The following is a 20,022-nucleotide window of genomic DNA, read 5'->3' on the forward strand; positions in this document are numbered from 1 at the left end:
GGTGTAACAGTGCTGCCTATTTTTTCTATTTTAATTTTTTTATTTTAAAGATCCTATTAAGAAATTGCGCAACACGTTAAAATATATTCAGGTGGAAATCCTGCAAACAGTTAAGACCACATCTGTTACATACATTGTAGGGACAACCATACATAAACAGCCCGGTATATTATGTGGAGAAAAGCTACATGGAACAAGGCAGGAAGGACACGGGAACGCCAGGGAGAGACCAAGTGCTGATGAAAATGGTAGCGAGGAATCTGTAGGGTGTGTGCACGGAGGCACCGCACATCATGAGCCATCCCCGGCGGCCGCCGCCTGTGGAGTGCTAGCAGAGGGCGCAGCAGAAGCCGCAGAGGGCAAGGTGCCCCCGCGCAGGAGGTAAAAAATGAGGGGAACCTAGAAAATAAAATAACTAAAAGAAAAAAAATATATATTTTTCTACAAAAATAATTGGTCTGAAGTTAAGTTTTTGAGTGTGTGAATTCATTTGCTGACTGTGTACAACAAATACTTAACACTGTCCTCTGATAAAGCCTTACTGCTCGACCACACTACCACAATAGAAAGTGAGGTGCTATCTACTCTACCTCTGCCTACCTTGTGGGTTCCACTGGACTCTTTGCACACTATACCTCACTTTGGTATAGTATGTACAGAGCCAGATTCCTACAGAGTGGAATTGAGGCCTTCTATATGCCTTTCCACCTATACCTCTTGTGCCCAGAGTGCTGAAGAAGATAAAGCGCAACCGGGCCCAAGTCATTCTTGTGACTCTGAACTGGGCAAGAAGAGTATGGTATTCCAAGCTCTTGAACATGGCGATCAGTCTGCCTCTTAGGGAGAATCTTCTGGCGCAGCAGCAGAGGGATGGTCCTCCACCTGCACCTGTCCAGCCTCCACCTCCTTGGGTGGAGATTGAGCAGCGGCAGTTGGCAGCTTTTCATCTTCCTTCCGAAGTATGTAACGTCATCTTGGCAGCCAGGCGTCCCTCCACTAAAACGGTATATGCCTGTAGATAGAGCAAATTTGTGGCATGGTGCAAAGCAAAGGCTGTGGATTCCCTTTCGGATCCTCTTCCAGAGGTTCTCCTCTTCATTCTTTCTTTGGCCCAGCAGGGCTCGGCTCTGGGCACTCTTAAAGGCTATCTTTTGGCCATTTCGGCCTCTATTTGCCTTCCTGATCAGCCTTCTCTTTTCAAGTCCTCTATCGTAAATAGGTTTCTAAAGGGCATTATTCACCTCTTTCCCCCTATTCCTTTGGTAATGCCCCAGTGGGACTTGAATCTGGTCTTAACTTACCATATGTGTGCTCCTTTCGAGCCACTACATAATTATCATCTCAGACTCTTGACCTTAAAGACTGCTTTTCTGGTTGCCATCCCCTCTGCTTGCAGGGTGAGTGAGCTTCAGGCTCTATCTTCTAAACGTCCTTTCCTTGCTGTCCATCCGGACAAGGTTGTCCTTCGAACTAGACCTTCTTTTCTTTCCAAAGTGGTTACCTTTTTCCACATAGGACAGGCCATCACTTTGCCCACTTTCTTCCCGTCCACACATCTTTCCAAGGAAGAGGAGAAACCCCACCATCTGGATCCAAAATGTGCGTTATCCCTTTATTTGGATCACACAAAATGATTCCAGTTTGACGATCAACTCTTTGTTGGCTATGTGGGCGCCAAGAAATGTCGGGAAAAAATGGACCATATCTTGGTGGGTCGTCCTTTGCATTAAGATCTGTTACTCGTTGATGAAAAAGGAGCCTCCGGTAGGACTGCTCGCCCATTCCACCAGGGCGACCGCAACCACTACTGCTTTGTGATGTGGAGTTCCCCTCCGTGATATCTGCCAGGCATCCACGTGGGCTTCACTGCACACATCCACTAAACATTACTGCCTGGATATTCAAGTCAGGAGAGACTGCTTCTTCGGCTGTTCAGTTATCCAGGATTTTCTGGTGTGAACTTGGTTTGCAGACCCACCTCCAGGGTTGGTATTTCTGGGGTATCTATTCTAAGGTAAGGAATCTATAACTAATAGTCTCTTTCAGATTAACAAGTTACTTACCTTCGGTAACTATATATCTGTAAGAGATATGCATTAGTTACAGATTCCTTACCGCCCCACCTATCCTCCCTGTTCTGCTAACTGACTTCTAGAGTAAGGGACTCCCTTTCAGGGCCCAAGCTTTGTACACTAGTGGTCAGTGTCTTGCATGGCTCTGCGTTTCTGGCGTGGAATGTCGTGTAAAGAACTTACATGATCGCGCAGGGGTGGCATCTAAGTAGATACTGCGACGTCACCCCGGCGATCACGACGCCAAGGACTAACGCGGAGTCGACCGACACCACCTACTGACGCACCGGGGTACTGCTAGAAAAACATTTCTCCGGATCCAGTCTGATGCATGGGGGTCATTCTAACGTAAGGAATCTATAACTAATATATTTCTCTTACAGATATATAGTTACTGAAGGTAGGTAACTTGTTCTTCAGTGCTCGACCTCCTCTGACGCTTCTATGAGCTGTTTCGTGGTCCATGACTGGGGGCGTCAGAATTGCTCCATGTCGTTTGCAAGGATGCTTTGTAGGCCTCCAAATACTCCCAAGCCCTGCCCGGGTCATCACAAAAGTGTGTGGTTCAATCTAACACCATCCTAAGTTGGGAATATTGTAAGCCCTCCACCTTGAGAGCCGTTTTCAAATTCAAGAAGGAGGCCCGTTCTGCTTCTATGGTAGCCGTAAAGTCGGGGAACACAGATAATTTACTGTTATCCACAGTGATGGGGACCATCAGTTCTCACCCTCTGTAGAATAGCAATTCTGTCCCTAAAATGTAGCAACCTGGCCACCACGGGCGAGGCTGGAGACCAGGCTTAGGAGGGTGGGCTGGTACCCTGTGAGCCAACTCTAAGGCATAAAAGACCGTGAGACGGTTCATGGCGAGCTCTGACCTGAGCCAGCGCTCGAAGTAAGTCACCATGTTGTCTCCTTCCTCTCCCTTGGGGATACCAGCCACTCTGATATTGTTACATCGATTTACCGCTCTCAGTCCGATGCTCCAGTGTGCTCACCCTTTCAGTGAGGTCTTCCACCCAGCTGGTCAGCGCCCAGTGGTCAGGCTGCAGCTCTCCCAGAGATGTCTCCACTACCTCACCTTGGTTGGCCAACTTGCGGTGATCGGCCTGTAGGAGTCCGATGCCCCCTGACACTGCACCGATGTCTTGCTGAAGTGTAGACTTTGTGTCCATTATAGCTGCACGGATTTTATCGAGGTGAAGACATATTGATGCCGGTGGATGGTCCGTCTCCTCAGCCGTGGGGCGTGAAGGCTACCCGCAGCCTGCTTGGCACCTGTTCTCTTGGTGTTTGGTTTCCCCATTAGTACAATGGGACTAAAGTCGTAAGACAAACAGTCAGGCTGCAGTGTGTGCAGAAGGCTGCACAAAAGTACTGGTGTGAGTCTGCGAGAGAGGCTGCAGAGACCCCACGCGCAGTCGTTGAAATGGAAGTGCAGTGCTGGGCTACCAGGGCCAAGGGTTAGGGCTGCCTGCAAATCTTGCGCGCTTCAAATTCACGCATATGGTGGGAGCATCTCTCTTAAATGCGCCTCCCATTGTCAACCCCCCCCCCCATATAGAAGTGACTGCAGGTCAGATTGGCAAGTGGGCCCAATGGTGGGCAAGATATACCCTTAAGCCAGCAGCAATAGAGTCCGCTATGCACTCGCTACAAAGGTGTGCAGTCCTAGAGGTGCCCAAGGCCCCTGTCAATCACCCCCGCCTTCCCCCCAACCCCCAGAGAAATAACTCGGTCATTTCCTCAATGTTAAATGACGTATAAGGGGACTGATGTGTATCATGTGGTTTATGTATACTATTGTAGTTTGGTTTTGTACACTTTGATGGTTATTCTTAACCAAATAAAGTATCTTTACTCCTATTACTACTAACCTACTACAAAAGTTAAATTAGTATACTAGATGCACTACTACTGAGGGATTCTACTTCTAACATCTTATGTGAGTGGCTGTGTGACTGCATGTATCCTTGTGTGTATTGGTGTGAGAGTGCCTGTATTGATGAGTGAGTGGGTGTCTGAATGTCTGTATGAGTGAGTGATGGTGTGTAAGTGGCTGTATGGGTGAGTGAGTGGCTGTTTGAGTGGGTGTTTGATTAAGTGAGTTGATGTGTGAGTGACTGTATTTGAGAGTTAGTGTCTGTATTGGAGTGAGTGGCTGTGAATGGCTGTATGGGTGAGTGAGCAGATGGGTGCTTGCTTGTATGGCTATATGAATGGGTATGTAAGTGATTGTATGGGTGAGTGGCTGTGTTGAGAGACTGTATTTGGTGGGTGGGTGTGTGTGATTCTGTAGGTGAATAAGTGGGTGTGTGAATAGCTGTATGGCTGAGTGTGTGGCTGTGTGAGTGCCCTCCCTCCCCTGCCTGATTTCGGCCAAGGGCGATTGTTTTCAAATTCATTTTCTAATTAGGAAAGGCGGCTACGCAGCCATACTCCACCTCTCATCTGAGTTCCCTGGTCCTACCCAGGGCACCCATTTACTTCAGGTGGGGACCTCGGTGGGGGAAGCCTGAAGGCCCCAGCGGTCCCTGCCGGCTCCCTGTCTCTGGCGGGAGCCTGCATTGCTTTTACACATGGGGAATTGCTGAACATGCAGCTCCCTCTGTATAAAAGCAGTTTTTCTCAGCTTCTAGCAACTGAGAGCATTCTTAATGCTCTCGGTTGCTGGAAGCGGAACACAGTTGGCTGTTTGCTATGGCTTGGCGCGAGCTTCACCGCTCGCGCCACAGCAATGTCTTGGGGTGGACACCCTGGGACATTGCCGGAGCTGGCCCTCAGGGTGGGAGTCTCTAGGGCAATAATTGACTCCAGGAGTTGGGCCCCCCTCCTTTTTTGAACTGTCATAGGGAGGTGGTGGCCTGCGGTGGGGCTGTGCTGCCTCCCGCTTTCAAATTAGCACACCCCCGGGGAGGTAGTGGTCCCCAGGGCAGCAAGGCAGGCCATATGGCTGGGGAGGTGGTGGTTCCCAAGGCGTCAATTAGCCCCGGAGGGGGAGGGGCATGTACCCCCTCCTTTATATTTAAAATGCCCCCGGGACCTGGGCCATCCAAGGGCCAATGGAGCCCGCGCTTCTCCAGGATCCGCTGATGCCGCCAAAAATTAAAAATACATCATTTTTTTTTTTTTTTTTTATATACAGGGAATGGTGGTGTCTTACCTGGAAGATTGAAAGTCCGCAACCACAGACAGATGGGTGTTGAACATCTTAAGATGTGGCTACCACATTCACTTAAAGGCAGTGTCACCACTTGTTCCACCAAAGCCAACATTGAATCACTAACTTCTTTCATTAGTCTCCGGTCCTATCAGCCAAACGAGCTGTAGGAAAAGTTCCATAACAACAAGAAAACAAGGAAATGTACTCTGGTACTTCTTGCTACCCCAAAAAGGAAAAATCTAACTATATTGTCCAATATTAAAACTCAGATTTGTCAACAAATACCTATTCGGAGAATCGTTCAGATTGTTGTCCATCAAATATTTCCTTGCATCAAAAAGCATGATTGGCTCTGTTCCATAGATCTACCGATTCTTATTTCATGTTCAAGTTGCAGCTCAGCACATAAGAAAATGTCTGAGATTCTTAATGTTGTCAAAGTGCATTGGACAGCAACTTGAGTGCATGCTGTGCACAGCAGTGTTTTTTGGAATGAGTTACACCTGATATTCCCCTAAATGATCCGCATTTCTTATGGGGGCACGGGTCCATTAAATGATCTTGTGGGTGTATGATCAGCAGCTTGGCCAGCTGTCATGTTTAATACTACCCCAGTTGGGGAATAAGTAGGGAGTTGTGTTTATGTAGGTCAAATAACTTGGAGTCCAGCATTGAAGGGCTGGGTGTAGTGCTGGGGCCCTTTTTCAGACAATGCTCAATTTGTATGACTATTATGGTGGGACAACTGCTTACAGCTGGTCTGGCTTGGGCATTTATGCATAGGCACTTTTGAAAAAGTGAGAGCCACTCAATACGGTCAAGTGGTTCATGCCACAATGCCCTGTGTGAGTCGTTGTAAGGCTGTATCTTGTGATACAGAGACTATTTTTAAACTATTTTACGTCTTATCTATTGGTGTCAATGAGCAAAGTTTACTCCAGGTGTAAGAATGCAAAGAAGTCTGCCAGCAATGGCCACTATATTTAGCATATGGATTCCTATATTAGCAATGATAATTCCAAAGGGTAACAGGAGGGAACCTCCATCAATGGGCTGTGAAGTGGGATAAGGAAGGAAATGGTAGGCTTCTAGTTGAAGGGAAACTTTATTTATTTATATTTTCTGATTGAACAAGTAGCAAAGCACATGCCATAAATGGGTAGTACTGTAGTAATCGATTGCATCCCAAAAGACTTGGTCGTCATCAACATAGCAACCCCTCCCCCCCCCCCTTGGATTCATGCTAGTTTATGTTCACCACCAGTGCCCTCACATGTCTGTTATGCAGTCCCATTTGTGTCTCGGGAACAATAGTAGTTGGCAACCAGATATTTTCTCTAGGGAGGTCCTCCCTCAGGCCCCCTAGTTGAAGGTAAATGTAGTCTTGGCATGATATTTACATTGCCAGATTGAATCGAAACATGACACCTGGGTGTTGTATGCTCATACACACTGTAAGGCACTGGTGTGGCATAATAAATACCCGTGGACAGCAACAGCTTGAAACACCCATAGTTAGGGTTCTTCGGTAATGATTGGTAGTGCTTCCATCAATAAATTGTCATATTTCTATCCTGCACTGTGCTAGGCCATTTATAGAATAGCCAAGCTAAAGAGTTCTCTATAATTCTGGGTGCCAGTGAGGATCACATCTATTCCAGGGTCGGATCTGGCTTTTTATGATGGGGGTAGGGTTTGTGATGGGCACGCAGCAAATGAGAAAGTTCTTGCTCTGAGCTGCTGCTGGGGTCGTCAGCGTGACCATGGAACACAAAACACAAAAATCAGAGCTAGGTGTGTATACTGGAATCTTATTGGGTCAATGACTAGATCAAATTAATCTCAAAGTTAACTGGGTGTGTTCGGCACACAACAGGTGAGAAGGTGCAGTGTTGCTGCTGAGGACACTTGCTGAAAAAGAAATTCTTGGGGAGGGCATGAACTCCAGTGACCATTTCGCCCTGTTCCTGAAAAATGCCAAACAGTGGTACTCAATTGCTACAGTTCCTTTTGGGTTTATTAAGCACTCATGTCGTTACACTGGCTACCTATATAGCTAGAAGATCATTGTTCAATGCACTTTGTGTTATCCTCAGAGCCTCCCAAGGAAAAGGAGCTATATCTACACGTTAAATTCAAGCAATACTAATCAAACAAAACACTGTGCTCTTGGCTTGCCCCACTTACCATGCCACCTTTCCATAAGAAATCTGTAGGAGGCATTTCTCTCTCAGTAGAAGCCGACAAGCTCTGGAACTCAATACCAGGTAGCATAAGAAGAACCCAGGAGCATATATACATGTCTGAAGACAGTTCAACACTTGGCTATTTCCTAGGTAACTGCACCACCTGCATCCCAGCAAAAGAGACTTGAAAACAGTTGCACCCACAAGCTCAATCCTCAGCTTACAAACCACAAATTGCAAAGTCCTCAACCAGCAAACTGCTTTCATTTTGCAGCTAATCAAAAAAAGGGTGACTTATAGTTCACCATTGCATTCTATAATTATGTACTTCCATATATGTCATGGCCCACAATAATACAAAAACCATAATACGCAGCAACAATTTGTAACTTATACCTTTTAAATTCACACAAGGCATACTTGCTATGAGGGTTGTCATTCACCAGCACTGTACATAACCAAATTGACAGGCATGTAATAACTGAAGGGATCTGTCAAGCATTACTGGACAATTTTGTGGTTTTTATATAGTCAATTGACTGCAGGTCCCAAATAGCTATACAGTCTGACCACTTCTTTACATTTCACATAGACACTAAGATATTGAATGATAATGAAAATATCCATCCCAGCCGATCTTTCCAAACATGCCAGCTCAGGACCACAATTCCACACAAAATCTCAGCTTGGACAACCCAGTGCTTTAACTATTTAAGCAGGCTATATCCTATTCAATACCATAAAGGGACCTGCAATCCTTTTAAAAACTACCAGCATGTTGAAAACCATAAAACTGCACGTCTGTCCATTACACTACATCAGCCAACACACATCTTCGCGCTGTCTCTCATGGCATGAGAAGCACTCCTCATTGGTCATAATGCGCATCATGGCAGGTAACACTTCTCACATGGGGTCAAAATTAAAACATCTTTCCAACTACACAACTTACATGGTGTTACATGCTATTCATTGAGACAAGCGCTTCAGCTCCACACATGTAGTAATCTGCAGCGGTCACTGCAGGTAAGGGCGGTGGGGCGGGGGGCCAGGTGAGGGTGGATTTCGAGAGACGACCACAAGGGGAAATTAATTATTATAAATTATCACCTGGCCCCACCGCTCTTACCTGCTGTGGCTGCGGCTGGTAGTAATTACTATATAAATGTCGCAGTACAATACAATGGCAGTTGTTGCAGCCCACCTCAAAAAGAAACAAATTTTGTTTTCCTTACTTAAATGACTGGCACATAAAAGCAGATTCTCTATGGAAAGCAGCTCAAGAAAAAAGTCTAAAACTGAATATCAACCTGTAAAAGTTAATCCTAAGGCCAGCCCAGTGTCTTACTTGCTTAGAAGCAAAAATCGACACAGAGAGGAGTATCCTTCGGAGGAGTCTCATCTATCTTTAAGAAATGCTTGGAGTTGAAGGTGAACACCAATCCTATTGCTCTTTAAGGTGCCTCTCTCCTGTGATCCATTACCATGTAAGTATATATTTCCAAATGCAAGACTGTTTGAGACATTTCCGATTGTTTTGATGATTAGCGGTCTCAGAAGAAAGACAAAAGGGAGGACCCTCTTACCTGAATGACCCAGGCAATGCAATTGCTAGCATGGTGGTGCAACATTCAGAATCTTCAGAAAGGAGTATTCTTCCAAAATAATATAAAATTCTAAATCCGATCATAGTGACGGATGACTCACGCTCTGGATGGGTAGCCCGCCTCAGTGGCCTGCCAATTCAAGGCCTTAGGGCAGTTAAAGAAAAGGATAACCACATCAACCTCTTAGAAATTAAGGCTGTTCACCTTGCCCTCAAGGCTTTTCTACCCTCCATGGATTAAAACAAGCACTACCACCTCCATGCATTATACAATAAGAAATGAGGAAACAAGATCAAGACAACTGCTTCTTAAAAACCAAACAATGTGGCAATGGACCTTTGTGTCTGCCAGCAGTACTCAGACGGTGGATTCAAGAAGCCAATTTTCTCAGTTGACATCAAAAGGAAAACAATAAATGGGTTCTGAATGACGAAGTCTTACAAAACATCCATTAAGAATGGAGATTCCCATTGCTAGATTTATTCTCAACAGTAAGAAACAAAAAATGCATAGACTTCGTGGCCAGGGCACCAGCACAGTACCCTGTGGACAATGCCCTTTTGATCACTTTTTCAACATCGATTTTAAATGCATTTTATCCAATTCCACTCAGTCCTTTGGCGATTGTCAAACTATGAAAATCCAAGATCAAAATGATTGCAATAGCTCGAGACAGGCCAGAGACTCTTGTAGACCTGACCTGCTGACCAGAAGTCCAGGCCACCCCAGTCTGTAGTCCTTTAATTTGGAAGCTCCTGATGGTACAATGCAGTCTTCTATATGTTCCTCAAGAATACATAGACATCCTTAAAGAAGCAAAACCGCCATCAGCAAAGTCATGCTGTGCACTAAAATGGAAGAGATTCTGCATTTGGTACCACTGTAAGGTTCATAATTCTATTTCATGCCAAGAATAATTATTGCTAACTTATGTGCAATATCTAGTCAAATCGGTTACAAATCTCTTCTATCAACGTTCATCTGGCTGCTACAGAAGCATACAGAAAGTTGCCACATCAGATTTCATTCTTTAAGATTCCAGTCATGAATGATTTTATAGTGGGACTTAAAATGTTTTTTCTACCGGAGAAACAACCCTCTGCTTCATGGGAGCCCAATCTAGAACTTTCAAGATTGATAAGCCCTCCTTATGAGCGTATCGATAGAGCAACATTGCAGCATTTCTTATGGATGACTGCCCTTTTAATCACGGTCACCTCAGCTAGAGAAGTTGACTGTTTTTCATTCAAATAGGGTTGTTTGAAGAACTCATTCCTAACAAAGTTGTCTAGTTTTCACATCAGACTGTTATTCGCCATCATTCTTCCCTAACCCAACTACACCAGCAGTCGGTTCTCCACTCATTAGAAATTGAGAGTTCCTATGGTTTTATCTTGCAAAAACTGAAGAGATTAGAAAACCAAAACAGTTTTTTGTAAATTATGGTCACATTAGGCAATGACTGGCCACTTGGAAATAATCCATTCCAAAATTGAGAGCACACTCCACTAGAGGGAAATCGGCTACCACAGTGTGGAGCTGCAACATTGAAATCTGTACATACATTCAGTAGTCACGGTCTGGAGTACAATACCCAAGCAGAGGCCAAAGTAGCTGAGGAAGTTCTTAAAAATGTTTTAAAATAAGAGCCCTTTTTTTTTTTTCTTGACTCAACGCATGCCTATATTGGACATGTATATATATGTTTGTGTGTATACTACACAGTATTGCCGCTATCTTCACTACTTTGCTTCCTACTCTATTCAAGCATTTATGACGATCAAGAAAGATGTTATGATGCAGCAGAAAAAGTTATGTACCTGTAGTCCTGGTCCTGCATTGTAGGAGTCTTCATTGAAGTCATAAACGACCTGCATTCTTCTTCGGTTGCTTAAATACGGTGCATTTATTTATGCCTGTACAATCTTACGCTGTACTAAACTGTAAAAAAGACCTGGATATGAGTACAATGCATTTTGGGAAGGAGTGCGTCCCAGGTACGTAAAGGGTGACCCCCTTTTTTTCAGTGTTCTTTGTAAGGCTATCAAGCTTTTATACCACCCTGTTCTCTTCTAAAAAAGGGTTTTCTCTGCATTTGAATGCTGCATTGTAATTTTGTGAGCATAATCTGGAGTGTTACTTTGAACATTTATGAAAAAATGAGGCCTTGTTAGGCTTCCTTTGCACAGATCTATGTATAAAATCATGGACAAAAAGCATTCTCTTATGAGGTTTCCATTGAAGAGAACTATACAAAAAGGTGTTCTTCGGTCCACACCTACAGTGAGGAATTATTTAAGCGTTTGTGATATCAATTAAAGTTCCTGTAATACAGAACTGGGACTACAGGTATATAATCTTTTTTTCCTGAAGTAGAACAAAATTTCTTCCAGAAATCCCTGATGAGAGCTTTTCCCTTATCTGTTTACTTGATCTTCTCCATTCAGGCGTGTCCAGAGACAGATCTCGTAGCCAGAGAAAACATTGCCTATTTCAGGAGTTTTGCTAAAATACGGCATTGTGCTTTAGAGCTCAGGACATCCTCCTTGCAAGTGGAAGCCTTTGGACCTGAGAAGCCTGGGGGCATTGACCTAGTGGAACTATTGCTCACTGTAGGTGATCAGATAAGTTAAGTTCACTCACAGTAGCTGTACAGAAATCTAACATTTCCATCAGAGTTTCCAATCTTCGGGTAAGCTTTATTATGCTTTTGGCATCGTTATTTGGTGAAGAATGTATCCCAACATAGTATTTGTAGTATTCAACATACTGGTATGCACATATTCTGTGCCTCCTGAAATTTTATGAAGACTGAAAGAAGAATTTGAAATGCAGGCCAGTTTCAAAAGCTTAATGTTTCTGGATTTTTATAGCTGTCACTACTGCACTGGTCTACAGACCTTGGTGCTTTTTGGGGAGAAAGTTCATTTATCTTTGTTTGGTAACCCTGGCCATCAGACTGAGACCTAATCAAGAAGTAGTATTGGGGTAGCTATATGTCTGTCTGAATCTGACTTTTGAGTCTAGTTTTGTTGGGGTCACCATAAGGTTAGCGCAGCACCCTGCCACAGAATCCTTTCCTTAGTCTCTGTTCTTGGTTAGGTCCAGTTTTTCAGAAGACTTTTCTGACCAGTTCTTGGTCGATTCCCACAGTTTGTAGACCTTTATGCAAAAAGTTATAATTAAAAATGTGAGGACTATGTGGTGGTCCGGAATATGCATAACATATGCACCTGTGATGTCAAAAGTACAATACTGCTTTAATGGGTAAGAAATGGGTTTCTTATACATCATTTAGTGTTGGTTGGAGTCTAAGCCAGATGGACTAACTTATGTCTCTCTAAGTGGCCAAGGTGAGGCATGTTGATTTCATAATAGTCACCACTCTTGACTATTTCCTTATCCTCTGCCTTTCTCCACACCTTCTTTTATTCTTATCTATCCCTCTCATTTCAGCTTCTGACTGGTGGTGTCCTACCTCATACGTCAAAGCCTGGTGCTTCCCAGTTTATGGAATAAGTTGCCCACTGCCACCCATGCTGACCATCCTGATATACATATTAGCAGTTTCCTAACCCTTGCATAAACATGTTTGAATTGTACTATATTCAGTGGTTAAGAGTGCACTATAAGGCCAGTGAATATTAATGTTTTTCGTCTATTAATATTTGTGTCTCTTTATTTTTGAGGCAATCATTTGGGACACCAAGCAGATCTGCTGCAGTGCCTTTTACTATATTGAAATCAGATGGAGAAGATGAATCCTACAACTTGGACAAGGTGAAGGTATGTATACGTTTTTGGCGTTAAACATAATTTAATTAGATTTACATTTGTAAATATATATTGGGCTTTTACGTTCCCTGTTTATATTAATATAGACACTTCTGTTTTAGATTTACTTTGCACCAATATCCTAAATCTATCTATATAAATAGATATTTGTGTGTGTGTATGTATATATATATATATATATATATATATATATATATTTCATTCCAAAGATGCGGCACTCGGAAAGGAGATATTTCCAAAACGTATTTATTAGTAACACAGCTCAACCAACGCGCTTCAGCCTACACGGCCTTGCTCATGGTCAGTAAGTCCTTCTTCTATGGCACTATATATACGCCCAGCTAGCCTCAATGTGGCATTTTGGGAGTTGTAGTGCAGTCAATACAAGGTTGTACTTTTTTAACCAAAAGAAATTAAATCTCATACTGTTATTAACAGGAAAATGAATTAGCATCAGCACGTCATGGTATAGTACCCAGGATATACATGATATCATATTATAACTTAGTCATTGTATAACACAAAATAATTTTTTCCAATATCATTAATTCGCAAAGGTTTCCAAAAAACTTTTCAAAAAACTGGTTCAGCCTAGTGTCTCTGTATAGTACATTATTGCACAAACAGCGGAAGGCCAGTAGTCAAAAAGTGGAAATAGAAAAAGAGGTGAAAAAGGCACAGGTTGATGTCAGATCAAAGGTTTCAATACCTAAAATGTGTAAAAAGGAAAAAAGAAGAAAGAAACAGGAAGGGGGATGGAAGAGAGGGGAAAGATGCTGATGTTTCAAATTGTCATTGATGGCTATGGAAATCAGAGTTTTTAATTCGTTATTCCAAGTGCACGTAAAGCTCTTCATCATTGTTCATCCCTTTCGGTGTCTTGGTTTGTAATCTAATGATATAGCGGGATTCCAACTGCCGTAGTTTTTTAGTTCTATCGCCACCGCGTTCATTAGGCATGATGGTGTCGATTCCATAGTAGCACATTGCTCGCCAGTCTCCATTTTGGCATGATATCATGTGTTTGGCAGTTGCGTATGTAGTGTCTTTATTCTTAACTGCTCGGATGTGCTCTAGAATGCGCTTTTTAAGTGGACAAATAGTACTGCCTACGTATTTGTGTCCGCAAGTGCACTCGATAATGTAAATAGCGAATTTGGTGTTACAAGTTATTCTTTTTCTTTTATTTATTGCATTTCCATTTGGCTCAACGATGTTTCTCACATTTTTTCCAATTTTGCAGGCCTTGCAAGAGTTGCATTTAGTAAACCCATTCCGTTGTTCTGTTAGCCAGCTGGTTTTTTCTTCCTGAACGAAGTGGCTCTTAACAAGCATGTCCTTCAGAGATATCGTTTTTTTGTATGTTACTGTTGGTCTTATCCCAACTAGTTTTCCAATATCAGGGTCTTTTGTGATCAAATGCCAGTGTTTCTTGATTTTGCTCATAATAAGCCCACTCTCTTTGCTGTAGGTAGTAATAAACCTTGGGACTTGTTTCTCATCTTCAGAAGTTGGTTTGGTTTTGGGCATGAGAGTGTCTGCTCGAGTTTTGGCATCAATTCTCTTTTTGTTCCGCTTTAAAATGGACTCAGTGTAACCTCTTTGTTTAAGTCTTTCCATGGATTCATGTATTTGTTCCTCCGCGTCGTCTGGTTTTGAGCAGTTACGCTTGAGTCGTATGAATTCCCCAAAGGGAATACTGTCCAACAATGGTTTGGGGTGAAAACTGGTTCCGTGCAGGATGCTGTTGGTAGCCGTTTTCTTCCTGTAAAGTGTTGAGTAGATCTGGTCATTTTCAATGTAAATCAGAGTATCAAGGAATGGAATTTTTGATCTGCTCATCTCATGTGTAAAGGATAGACCGATCTCGTTGTTATTCAATTTGTGAAAGTATGTTTGGAAGTCCCCATCTGTGCCATTCCAGATGAGGAACAAGTCGTCGATGTAGCGGACCCATAGAATGATCTTATCCATCTCCTCTTGATTGTCTGAGTTCCAGGCTACAGTCTTTTCCCACCATCCCATAGTGATGTTGGCGTAGTTCACGGAAAAAGAAATGCCCATTGCCGTTCCACACATTTGTTTAAAGAGTTCTTTGTTAAAACAAAAAATGTTATTTGTAAGGCATATCTCAATCATACTAAGTAACATTTGTGTGTGTTTCATTTCAGTGATTTTCCTTTGTTTTAGAAAATAGGTACATGCTTGCAGTCCCACCTCATGTCGTATTGACGTATAAAGTGACACAACGTCTATAGTGATTAGAAGGTATTGGTTGTTCCAAGAAATACCATACAGGATCCGTAAGAAGTCACCAGTATCCCTGATGTAGGAGCTCATACTCTGAGCTATGGGAGCAAGAAAGTGATCCACATATTCTGAGATATTTTCGTACAGTGACTTGCATGAAGAGACAATTGGTCTACCCGGTGTATGATTCAGGGTTTTATGAATTTTTGGTAAAAAATAAATGGTCGGTGTGACCGGAAATTCATTCGTCAGGAATTTAAGTTCTTCTTCATTGATTAGATTTTCCTTGTACCATCCCGTTAGTTTATTACCTAGTTCATGTATCATTTTGTTCATCGGGTTGGTGGTAATCCTACTGTAATTTACGGTGTCATTTAATTGCCTATAAGCTTCATCCAGGTAATCCGTGGTGTTTAGAAGTACGGTGTTGCCACCTTTATCTGCAGGTTTTATAGTCAAAGTTTTATCTTGCATCAGATTTTTAATTGCTTCCCGTTCTTTTTTACTTAAATTTTCTCTCTTGGTGTTATTTCTGGTGTTTTTGATTTTATTCAATTCTTCGATTACAGCTTCACTGAATTGGTCAAAGCGGTTCCCAGGTGGTAAAATGGGACAGTACTTAGATTTTTTCTTTAACCCACTGTCTGTTCTCTTATCCGTTTCAATTGACAGATGTTCCAAAACTTGTTCTTCTGTCATGTCGTCATCCTCTATAGGAGGTCAAAAATAGTTTTTAAATCAGTAGCTTGATCAATGTTAAGCATTAATTTACGTGTATATATTGTATAAATTGTATAATTTGCACTGTATATATGTACATAGGTACATTACAAGATGGCGCCAGTAATTCCACTGACACTTTACGCTGTCCTCTGTCTATGTCTACTATGTTGTGACACGTGGAGATGGATGTGTATAAAATATGGCGTTTCTCGGTGTGCCGTTAACACCGAGGAAGGCAGACCGCCGAAACGCGTCTGTTCCGAGGATTTGGAGCGTATATATATATATGTCCTTTCTAACAACGGTCTCTCCGCGGTCCAGTCCCCAGAACCAAGAAAGGCGCGAACTCCACTTTTTGCAGTGCAAATGTAATTTTTAATTCTTTCAGTGCATGGCCGCCATGACGCGTTTCGAACCTCCAAGGGTTCTTGATCACATGACCCACCACGTCATTTCCCCTCATTTTTAAAGTGACAAGTGCATAGTTTTTTTCTCTTTCTCTTTTCCACTGAAATAATGGAGCAAGAAAACAAACTATTTGTGTAGTTTCTGCCATATTGCATACAACAATAATAAATTCTTGACAAGTGTGTTTACTTTTCCTATGTTTGCATAAATGCCCAACATTGTTAAAAAGTGGAGATGTTGTTCATATTTTGATGACTATTGTCAGTTACTCAGTAACATTTTTGACTATATCATTTAACATCCCTTCAATGGCCATTGCTATATATATATATATCTGTGTGTGTACAGTGTGTGCATCAGTAGCTATAGTTGGGATGTAGTTTCCATTGGAAGAGCGTTTTTTCATTTGCCAATAACTTTGGCATAGTCTGACGAATCCTCACGAACTTTTTAAAACTAGTTTGACGCTCACTTCAGCTGCTATGTTGTATGTTTCGGGGTGGTCCGTCAAGCGTGATCCAAGTAAAAACGGGGGGCAGAAACACGTTTTCCCCATGTTAATTTCTGTTGAAACGTTAGACTAACCTAGAGCCGGAACTGCTGAACGGAATTACACCAAATTTGGTAGAAAGGTAGCTGCTGGTCCAAAAAGCTTCCTTTTTGTGAATTGGTGTAAATCCATTCAGTAGTTATTGAGTTATTTAAAGGTTTTTGTGATATTCAACTGGGGATGCAAAAGGTTTGCGACCCTTCCCACTCTCGTGCTAAGATCTGATTGTCTGGCAACACTTCAAACCAGGTAATGCGGCAACCATCTTGTGACTCGGTCACAGAAAAAAACAGGAAAAAAAAAAGGGGCAGGGTAGAAACATCATGACCCCCAAGCCCACTTCGGTGGGGGTGGGGGTGGAGGGGGAGGGAGGTGTTGTCACACAGGCCTAGGGGCCAAAACCGCATTAAAAAAAAAGAAATTTCATTGGGACTCGCGCTGGATCCGCAAACTCCGCAGATTTTTTAAATTTTTTTTTAAATTGTTATGCTGGCTACTGTGCTTCGTTTCTAATCTCCCCGGGTGGGCCAGGTTCTGGGGCATGTCCAATATATGTAGGAGGGGGACCGCCACCCCTCTGGGGTTATAATTAGGGCTCCCGGTTTTCTGTTTAAACAGATTTCTACATATAAATACAGACGGAAAACAAGTTTTCCTTTATCTGTATTTATATATAAAAACGGGAAAATACTAGTAAATTTTGTCATTGACCATCTGGTATCTTCCCCTCCTTAGAGGATTAAGGAGGTGTCAGTCTGGGCTGAGACAGCTTTCCGGGCACACACTCAGCCGCCGCACCCGAGTACTTCACAGGTCTTTGAAAGACCGTTTCCTTGTCAATGAGGCTTTGATGTTCTTTCACCCTTAGCCTCTGCCGGTTGCACCGGCACCAGTCTTTTCTTTGCAGACTGAGTTTTACAATATCGAAGGCCTGCAGAGAAGGCTCGGCATTAGTGGCTGTTCGGGGATGGGCGGGGAGCAGAGAAGGAATAAGTGTCTGTCTCTTGCTTCCTGCCCAGACAAGACAATGAAGGTGTCTGCTTCTGCTCTGCCGCTGGCAGCTGCTCCCCCCCCCCCCCTCTTTCTTCTTCTTATTCCCTCTCTGTCTAACTCCTCCTCACTTACCGAAAACCGGGACTCAAGAAATGGTTCTCACCCTCTTTTTCTCCCTGACGTTCATTTGTTCCCCTGTGAAATGGATGCAAAAAAGAAAAACACTTTTGATGGAAATGCCGTTTTGACATTTTTCTATTCCAAAGTACAGCCACGGAAATAAAAGGTTCAAAATACGAAAAATCAATAACTAAATAAAGCAAGACGGAGTGTTCTTAAAGTGGCCGAATCTGTTTTATTCAAACCCCAAAAACATTAGTGTCACTTTACCGAGTTTGCCAGTGAAGCGCTGTTTTCCCCCGGTGGGTAAGTGCACCAAACCTGGAGGTACAGCAATACCTGGTTAATGGGTGGATTGTAAAAAAAAAATGTGTACGGCGGCTTTGTGTTCACGAATGTGGTCTTTTTAAACAATACTGTTTGTTTTGTAAGCATATAAGCAGTGGATATTGAAATGGGTCCTTTCTGGGCCCTGTAGTTTTCTGGCATAAGCACTCCGTGATTTCTGATTAGTGAGTATAAAAGCGTTAAGTTCACCATGTTGTTCCTGCTTGTATTTCATTATTTAATCTTTCATTCCCTATGAATGTTTACTTTTTCCAGGGTGTTGTTACTATTTCCTTTAGGGAGCATATTGCTCTTGCCTAGTGCGAAATTTGAATTGAGTCGCATCCAGGTGTTTATAGCAGATCAAATTGGATTGTAGTTGAAGGCAGTGTGAATTTCTCTCAGTGGGGCAGTATGGTGTTAAGTGAGGGAGCGGATGTGGCACTCTGCCTATGACAGAGACTGCAAGGCTCTGAGACAAATGGCTTGTGATACCACTTTTAAGCATATTTGGGACATTCTGCAAATGGCAAAGTTTTCAGATGAATGTATAGTGTTGACCAATAAAAAACCGAGCACATGTGTGCATTGTCAATTTAAATAAATGTGGAAAAATACTAGCTGTAGCGTCCTTTGATTGTGGCAAAAATAAATATGGATAAATACTGACGGAAATGGCAAAAAAATAAATACCATAAAACCGGGAGCCCTAGTTATAATCAAATAAATGCAAGGGGCCCGTTGGGCAGGGATGGGGACCGACATGTCCCCAGGTCAAATGGTAAGAATTAAAGTGATGCTGTGTCCTGCAGTAAAGGGAACCCGCACAGCGCCTTCTAGAGCCATACATGGCCCTGGGTACCGCAACCCGACCGGGGGCCGGCTCCTACTATGTCCCGGGGACATAGCTTTTTGCTATTTCTTGGCAGGAGCTTTACCGCTCCCGCCAAGCCATAGCAAACTGTGCTCTGCTTCTAGCAAGCAAGAGGATAAAAAATGCTCATGCTTTCTAGGAGTGGAGCAAAATTGCTTTTACAGAGACAGAGCTGCATGTTAGGAGCTGGCATTGCTTTTACAGAGAGGAGCTGCTAACATGCAGCTCTGTCTCTGTAAAAGCAATGCCAGCTCCTATAGGAGGCGGGGAGGCGGCAGGGACCACGGGGCCCTTCAGGATCTCCTCCGCAATCCCTATTGTTGGTGACTGGGTGCCCTGGATGGGACCAGGGCACCCACTATAGAGGTGCCCGGGACCCGACAGATGGGATCCCTGGGACTGAAATCGGCCCGGGAAAGGGGCTGCACGGCCCCTCTCCTAGAAAAAATAGAAGGCCGGGCTGATATGTTGCAACAGTCTCCGCCCCCTTTCTCCACCACTCTGCAAACGTGCCTCCTGGCGCACTTCTGGGTGGGGGATGAAGCCCCTTTTGATGCTGATGGTCCTTGGAGGCCAACAACCCCTCCTGTTAACTCCAGAGCGTGATTGCTGAGAGGGCTTCAGAGGCTACGCCCCCTTTTTTCACCACTCATCAAACTCCACTCCTTGCGCACTACTGGTTGGTGGATGAAGTTCTCGGGGGGCCAAGAAGCTCTCTTGTTACCTCCAGTAAGTCCCACAGGGGGTGGGGCCTCCAACCAGCTCTCTTCATTCCTGAGAGCTGGTTGGAGGCCCCACCCCCTTTCTCCAGCACTCTGCAAACGTGACGACCAGTTAAAGCATAGAAATTCACTTTACAAAACTAAAGGTTACAGGGACGTTATAGTTGGGGCTCAGATTTCACTTGTTTAAAACCAATGAAATTCAGCAGTTATAGTTACCTGAGGTAACTAT

General features: G+C 43.3%; 1 protein-coding gene across 2 annotated transcripts in view; it reads left to right on the plus strand.

Moving 5' to 3' along the window:
- The window catches only part of TTK (TTK protein kinase), a 650,127-nt gene that overhangs the window by 143,040 nt on the left and 487,065 nt on the right, over positions 1-20,022 (plus strand). For both annotated transcript variants that reach the window (XM_085611007.1, XM_085611008.1), the window contains exon 9: positions 12,718-12,814. In XM_085611007.1, coding sequence (XP_085467133.1) covers positions 12,718-12,814 — 97 coding nt within the window. The remainder of the gene's footprint in view (positions 1-12,717; positions 12,815-20,022) is intronic.

This window comes from Triturus cristatus, chromosome 6 (assembly GCF_964204655.1).
Source record: "Triturus cristatus chromosome 6, aTriCri1.1, whole genome shotgun sequence".
NCBI lineage: Eukaryota > Metazoa > Chordata > Amphibia > Caudata > Salamandridae > Triturus > Triturus cristatus.